General features: G+C 44.9%; 1 protein-coding gene across 4 annotated transcripts in view; it reads left to right on the top strand.

Moving 5' to 3' along the window:
* The window catches only part of LOC108751296 (MKL/myocardin-like protein 1), a 207,935-nt gene extending 199,877 nt beyond the window's left edge, over positions 1 to 8,058 (top strand). For 3 of the 4 annotated variants that reach the window (XM_018491394.1, XM_018491396.1, XM_018491397.1), the window contains 9 exons: positions 1,835 to 2,131; positions 2,401 to 2,750; positions 2,976 to 3,272; positions 4,944 to 5,084; positions 5,289 to 5,472; positions 5,545 to 5,841; positions 5,979 to 6,583; positions 6,695 to 7,207; positions 7,346 to 8,058. In XM_018491394.1, coding sequence (XP_018346896.1) covers positions 1,835 to 2,131; positions 2,401 to 2,750; positions 2,976 to 3,272; positions 4,944 to 5,084; positions 5,289 to 5,472; positions 5,545 to 5,841; positions 5,979 to 6,583; positions 6,695 to 7,207; positions 7,346 to 7,660 — 2,999 coding nt within the window. In that variant the 3' untranslated portion in view covers positions 7,661 to 8,058. The remainder of the gene's footprint in view (positions 1 to 1,834; positions 2,132 to 2,400; positions 2,751 to 2,975; positions 3,273 to 4,943; positions 5,085 to 5,288; positions 5,473 to 5,544; positions 5,842 to 5,978; positions 6,584 to 6,694; positions 7,208 to 7,345) is intronic. The other variant, XM_018491395.1, reaches the window with a different exon arrangement.
* Positions 8,059 to 8,101: the final 43 nt, after the last annotated feature.

Genomic DNA, 8,101 nt, shown 5'->3' with positions numbered 1-8,101 from the left:
TCTATTATATTTTATAAGCTTAGATTTTAAGGTAGTGTCATGTTGATGTCTCACCTTTTGAGATGCATTTTCCCCTATTTTATTCTATTCTGTATATTAACTCATATTACTCTCATTATTTACACTTCAGTAGAATTATTATTTTTATTTTACACTTATGAGATTACACATTTAAATCAAAATTTAATTGCTTCTAAATTTTGTTGAGTATTATATGAATATTAGAGACACTGAAAATTATTCACTGAAAGAGTAAAACATGTGGAAAGTTGTTCGTTATAAATACTGAGAATGCAAAATTCAATGTAATTATGTAATAATGCATTATATGTTTACGACGGTATTAAATATCTGCCAAATTTGTTGCTTCGCCACAGTGAAATGTGCGCCAAATCGTACATCATCATGCGTATTGCCATCGCGAGTACAACGAGCAAATGTAAATGCAAATAAATCTACACATTTTTCTCTTGGGCTGTCAATCGTCGTGTAAAGACCGCTGTCTCTTGTTTTATTTCCCGAATCTTGAGCCTATTCCAACCGCGAAAAGCGACGTTTATTGCGGCAAATTAACGTCGCCCCTCGGACAGTTCGAACACATTCTGAGATTAGAATAGTCATTGCAAGGACATCGGATGTCTTTGAAACACATTTCAAACCTCTAACATCTCGTTCGTGAAAGGAAATAACAAATTATTCTAAAAAATATTAGTGTGGATTTAATCCTATGCGGCATACATTTTTCTATCAGTCCAATTTCAACGAAATAATCACCAACACAGTGAAAATCATATAGACATCGCATAATGTTAAATCCGATATTTTTTAGAGCGAATGGCTTCGAAAAGGAAGTGATGCCAATGCGAGGCAACTCAGTTCACTGTCAATTGCTTGAGAGAACGAAGCAAGAAATATACGTACTACGAAAAGATGTAAATTATAGATCGGTCCATAAGCGATCTTATAGTATCCCACTTTAGTGCGATCCTCTGCGCGAGAGATCAGAAACCCCTACCTCCCATTACTTTTTTATTTTCCCTTCGTACCTTCACAAAAGTACCGTAAATTCTCCGTAACGAGCCGAAGAGTAATATCCGACGAGGAACGCGTTGCATTTCTCGCGGCCGCGACGACGAGCAAGGGAATTACATCCACGATTAATCTCGAAGATGCTAAAAAAAACTGGCGACGGGGAAAGAGCCGGACGGCGTGCCCCGTTCCACGACTGGATGGAACTGGCTGGATGGAAACTTACGGCACGCGGTTAAAATACCAGGGCGCTCGTGTATTTTCACATTTCCGCTGCTGACATCGGCGACGCGACCGTAGGTGGGTACGTGCCTTTTATTCCGCGTAATGACGACGTCCACGTCTGCATGCGTCGCGCACCGACAGCATCCGCGTCCGGAAATAGTGATAGGGACACATTTCGGGGATCATTTATCCACCGATTTAACGGCGTTGAGGAATGCGGGGGCCTGAGGACGCGTCATGTTAACACCAAAATGCTGCCTTTGAGGACCATCGCGTCTGGAAATTGATGCCTGCTGTATGCGTCACGTTGCGTACTAAGAAATTCGACGTTTATTTGTCTCTTCTTCTTCTTCTTCTTTTTTTTTTAGAGAAAAGTCCATTTGATTAAAAAACCGAAAATTGCGATCTAAAATTACGAATGAGAAAGTAATGACAGCCCTGTTTCGACTTCTTTCAAAGCTACTCGAAGTAGCTTTCACCGGGACGTTTCAACGCAATGTCGCTCTTAAAATTAATCACGCCCGGACGGGCGAGTAAAGTACGATATAAAAGACACAAATATTTTTCCTTGCACATGCAGCGTTGAAGACCCCACCGGCGTTTCACGAGCAACGGAAGCAGCTGGAAAGGGCGAAGACAGGCGATCTGCTGAAGGCGAAGATCCAGCAGAGACCAGGCAGAGACGAGTTGGTTAGGCAGCATATCCTTGAAGATGTAGGTCACGTGGATCCGAGTCTGGCGGAGCGGCAGCGAATGCTGAAGAAGGCCAGGCTAGCCGATCAACTCAACGATCAGCTCAGTCATCGACCTGGGCCGCTCGAGCTCATCCAAAAGAACATCCTTCATACTGAAGAGCCCATCGAGAGGGCGGTCAAAGGTATCTCGCGATAGCCTCCATAAAATAATTATATAAGACACTCAAACTGATTGCTAAAATATCAAAACTTTTTGCAGCATTACTCATCATAAGATTTCTACGTAATTATTTTAACGATTTAACAAAATTATTTTTTAGATCTGTGTGTGTGTGTGTGTGTGTGTGTATCTAGTTAAATTTAAATACTTTAAATACTAAAATCGTTCATTCCATGTACATGTCCAACGCGATTTTTCATGACTAAACTTGACATGACTTTCTCTCCCCAGAGGGTCACATTCCCTTCAAGGCCACCTGCGAGGGGCAGGTGACGAAACCCCAGCACCCGGACCACTACATCACTTTCGAGGATGACTCCCAGAGCTCGGAAGGTGCGCCTTCACCACAACTGGAATCGCGATCATCGGATGTTCTGGAAACTGCGGCCGCTTCTGCGGGCATCGTCACGGTTTCCTTGAGCATACCGTCGACCGGCGGTGCCGTTGTGGTCTCGTCAACGTCTCCCGTCTTCCAACAAACGTCTACGGAATCAACGATACAGACATTCGCCGAACTTTGCAACACCGTTGTCGGAACGCAGCAGCAAGTTCCACACGGCCAGCAACACACGTCTACGCAGGTAAAGTTTTAGCGCAGGAAAACAATAATTAATGCAAACATTTATCTTCTTATTGGATTATCGAGCGCGACGAGCGCGATTAATCGCGCAATTCCCGATGGCAATTCCGATATTTAGGAGGTCACCGTAATTATATCAATAGCGATTGATACCGCGTCACAGTCGCATTGTGGAAGCAATAGAAAAACCACCGGATGACCTCTCTCTCTCTCTCTCTTTTAACAGGCGAGCCAAACGACGAATGGCCCGTCGACGACCCTCTTACCATTGGCGCCGGCGCCGAGCCCGATGTCTCTGGGCTCGACGACGTCCAGCTTAAGTCCCCTGTCTAACATCTCGATAGCGTCGCCCCCGGCACCGCCGCCGGCGGCGATCACCCCGCGGCCACAGCCAAGCCCGATAGCCGCCACCGCCGTCCCCACGTGCCAAAGGAGCGACGCCCCCGGGAAGGACAAGAACAGAAAGAAGTCGAAGACCAAGAGCCAACCCAAGACCCGCACGATCAAGTTCCACGAGTATAAAGTAAGTTCACTTTCAATTTATTGTGTCAACATTTCGGCGACGAGAACAACTGTGTCATTCTGTGTGACTTGCACGAAGGAGAGCAGCACGAGGGCATACGTCGTTTTTCTTTTATCGCCGTGTTGCAAAATGATACTGTTGGTTCTCTCGTCGGGAGGTATCGATTTTATTACGCGGGGCATTATGTCTTCACAGAACAGCTATTGAATTGCGATGAAAGTTATTAAAGGATATTCTCAAAGCATCGAGATTCTGACATCACTGTTCACGATCACCGGTCCATCGCGTGAATCTTTAAACGTAATAGATGTTACGTAAGACAATTGTTGATCGATTTTAACACACTATTTTCTCTTAATATTTAAACAAAAGTAGTTTTGTAATAATACAATATTGAATACAGTATTAAATCGGCGGTAATTCAAATTGATTTCTACATTACGTGCGCGTTTGAAGTCAAATTGCTTCAATTTCATAATTAACTTATATTAGAACGATAAAACATTCAATCTATAGATTAGTAGATATTATTATTGAAGAGGAAATTTATAAAATGCTATCCTCTTTCTCTCCCTTTCTTATGTAATTTTTTTTTTAGTACTTTTATTTGATACATCGAAATTATCCGGTTTAAGCTTAAATTACTCTAAATAAAAGCACTGCTAAATTATTCGATCATAAACTCGAACCAAAAGATTTCACCGGAAATGCTCCGCTCAGTCGCGAACTAGTGAGTTCGATAAGCGATAAAACGAGAGGTGCAAAGTAATTTTTAATCCGAAGCATGACCAGAATATACACAGAGGTGCGCGATAATTATCGTGTAGCTGGGACGGCCGGGTGGCACTACAAACTAGTGGCGGAGTGCTCGCCGGCCAGCGTGGGCTAACGGAGGGCCGCATTTCGGCATGGCAGCCAGCGTGCGAAGCAAAAAAACGAGACGGGCAAAAAGGATGACATGAGAGCAAGAAGAGGTGGTCGTGTAGAAGGAGGAGAACAAGGTAAAAACGAGTACGGAGCACGGACCGTGAATCTCGGCTCCCGTGGGCCGCCGCAGAGAGCAGCGAAAAGGCGTAGAGAGCCTCGGTCTCTTGGGGCCTGAAGGAACCTCGGAGGTAGATCGTATCGGGTGATTAACTCTCGCGATCTCCCCAGAGCGGGGCTCGAAGCCCCACCTCGTTAGCTCTGAGTAATTCGAACGCTAATTGCACCTAAGAGCGGAGAAGTCAGGAAGCGGGTTGCGCGGGGTCTTCTCCCCCAGACCCTGATAGACGCCGAGTCGAATCGAGCCGCCGGGCCCCCCGAGCAGCGCGCGGGCCCCAAAACATCCGAGATATAGCGTGGCCGGTGTGAAAGCGAGCCGGGAATGGGCGTGCAAATGAGGGCGCAGAAAACATCTTGATGTATCATTTATCACTCGGCCTGGCCTGAACCGGAGAGCTACGTCACCTACCTACCTACCTTGGTCTCCTCTTCACCGGGCGCCAGACAGTCAGATGTCAGGAAAATATATCTCAAATCTGTTCACGGGTCGCGAGCAACGTTACGTAAAGCGAGATGCATAAAGGCGGGGTTTATTCGGGTTGCGAATCATGTACAACTTGTTATAATAAATGGTCAAGCGCGAGTTGCATTTTTTATATTTTCCTTACGTAACGTTTCTTGCTATAGGGACCGCCAAACGCGCAGAAGACGCCAGTGTCGTCTAACACTTCCGGTCTCGGCGGCGCGCAGCCCGGTGAGACCAGTTATGAGCTACTTCTGCAGCAGCAACAGCTGTTCCTCCAATGGCAGCTCGAGTGGCAGCATAAGGTACTGATACATGCATTATAGCACGCGCATTACAGCAAAACTTTTTACAGGCGAAAAGAATTATATTATATATCTATCTCCTAATTTCATAAATAATTTTTGATAAATTATCTTTTTTTTTAAACTTGTACCACTTCTCCCAAATATTTGCTTTTCAAGTTCATAAAAATAGATGAAAAAAATCTTTTTTTCCTTTTAATTTAGTATCCTCAGATCATCTTGCCGGCTGCGCAGAAGCCGCTATCGCTTACGAGTAGCGGCGCGAGCGATGCTGGTAGCGTGAGCGGAAGTAGCGCGAACGCTGCCAGCCCGGCTCCGTCGAATTCTTCGAACAATCCTTCGGAACAGCCCCCACTGAGGCCTTTGGGCAAACTAGAAGATATGAAAGGTATATTGAAATCGCATTAGAGAAAGATCGGTCGCAAAAAGCGGAAAATAATTTCGTGTGTCGCGTTTGCAGTGAGCGACCTAAAGGTAGAACTGAAACGACGAAATCTGCCAGTGTCGGGCTCGAAGCCGCAATTGATCGAGCGATTAAAGCCCTTCACAGAATCCAGCAGCAACTCGATCTCCAACTCTACTGGACCGCACGTAACGCATATGGGTCATATCCTGATGGACACGCCTGGCCCGATGGCGACGGATGATTCCAGCTCTCAGGTCAAGAGTCCGAGTTCTATTGTGAAGGACGAGCCGAGCAGCCCGCGAACGGCCTCGCCCCACAGTAGCGAGCACGACGACCCTTTGAGTCCACCAGGTAAAACGTCATCTCGATATCTCTTCGTTAAATTGAGCGCTGCTTTAAGTGTTTGGTGTGCGCGCGAGAGGCGATGAGACTTTCGAGCGAGGCTGTTGATTTGAGAGACAGCACACGTGGGTGTTTTTACGACGCAGTTCGTGTTTCAGGAGATGATATCATCAAGGTGCAGAGGAAACGGATAGAGGAATTACAGCGCGAGCTGTATAAGTCGCAGCAACAGCTTCAACAGATTCGTCAGACACAACCAACCACGGTGCGCGCCGAGAAACTAGCACTTCAGCAACATATACAAAATAAAATGCAACAACAACAATTGGCTTTGCATCTGCAGCAGCTTCAGCACTTACAGCAGCAGCAACAACTACAACACCAGCAGCAGCAACAACAGAGTCAACAACAAACGCAACCGCAACAAGCTACGATTCATCAAATCAACGCAAAAGCGAGTCTTGCAGCTTTTCTGCAAGCGCAACCAAACAATGCCACTGCTATTCTTGATTCTGCGACTCTGACCGCGATTAACAACAAGAAGAATCAGTCTAAGAACAGCACTACTGTCCAAATACCTACGGCCATCGTCTTAAATTTGGCGAAGCCGACAAAGCTGAATGGTTCACTTCTTGGTGCTCTCGTGGCGCAAGCACAGGTTCAACAACAGCAGCAACAACAAACAACAACTACTACTGAAGACATCAAACCACCGCCACCGCAGTACGACGAAGCTGCTAAGTTGCTGAAGGTACGATTATTTTATATTATAATCAGTAATCAGTAATAAAAATTGTAATGTCCAAATTTTTCTAACATTCTTGTATGAATAACTTTGTCATTTGTCGCGTTTTACTTACAGGTCAAAATCGAACCAGTTCAAAAGAGTCACATAAAAAGTCAAGTAGTTGACGACGTATTGGAGATTCTAATCAAGAATGGCGAACTACCACCAAGTGCCGCGCAAGATCCAGCCACTCCCACGACTCCAAATCGCCAGCTACAGCCAAATCTGGTCTTTACTGCGCCGGCGGACAGTCCAACTCAATCGTTAGTTTTTACAGCCGCCAGTCCAATGAGTCCGATTAGTCCGATACCGATGGAGGTGTCTCAGAGTGGTTGCCCGAGTCCATCGACACCGGCACCACCGCCACCGCCGCCATTACCATTAACCGCATTCTCTATTCAGTTACCTACTGCACTTCAACAGCTACAACAGCAGGAAGAAATTACTCCCTTCGGCACGGATCTTCTAACCTCCGAGGCCGAACTAGACGCCGCGATGTTACTCAGTCCTCAATCAGTGCAACAAGCTTCCCCAGATCCTCAACCATCACAAGAAGTGACTCCTGATAATGCAAATTTGGATCTCAAAGTACGTTTCCTTAGAGAGGAAATTTATTAAGAAGAAGAAAAACCTATTTTTTGACGTATTAATCGAAACAATTACGATACAATTAACAAAAGTACAGATGGAATTAGTAGTTATTCAAATTAATATTATATTTTTCAGGAACTGGGATTGGACTTGGAAACATTGGATCCAATGGACTTCGTTCAACTAGATTGCGACATGCCGATGGATATGGACGATCCTGATTGGTTGGATTCCCTAATGCCGCAATCGCCACCGCCTTCAACGACAATGCCATCGTCCAACCATCAGTCTAACACTCCATCAATCAGTCTCTCATCCACAGATATCTATGACCCATTATTAGGCAGCAGTCAGTACTCGTTTGATCTCTTTAACATGGAGGACTCTGACTTCAAGATGTCGTCCGACTTATCTCCAATGACCTGGGATAAGGTAGACTTTGCGACCTAGCCCGAGATACTCTCTTACAATCCGGCGTTATGTACTTAATTCTCGGCAGGTAATCAAAAGTATAATTCGAGATAGACAAAGAAAAACGAACAGTGATTGCGTTGCTTGAGGTCTGTACAATGCATTTTATATAAGCTATATCGTGACATTCTTGTCTCTGATGCATCTTGTAACCGACGTTATGTGTACTTATACGCGCGCGTCAAGACGAGAAATGTTGATTTCGAAAATATACCTACTTTATAAAATAGGTAGTACATAATCGCGCGGATCGTTATCGTAATTAACAATTAAGAACAAGAGAAGGCTGTCGAGTTATGGACCAGTGTTTGACACACGTGTCATCTTTCGGTCTTCTTCGATCAATGAACGCTAACGCATGTCATTCTTTTAATTGATGGTCTATCAGAAAAATATTTATATATATATATAATATATACT

Source organism: Trachymyrmex septentrionalis, unplaced genomic scaffold (genome assembly GCF_001594115.1).
Source record: "Trachymyrmex septentrionalis isolate Tsep2-gDNA-1 unplaced genomic scaffold, Tsep1.0 scaffold43, whole genome shotgun sequence".
NCBI classification, from domain to species: Eukaryota; Metazoa; Arthropoda; class Insecta; order Hymenoptera; family Formicidae; genus Trachymyrmex; species Trachymyrmex septentrionalis.
This window is presented reverse-complemented; position numbering and strand designations above follow the sequence as displayed.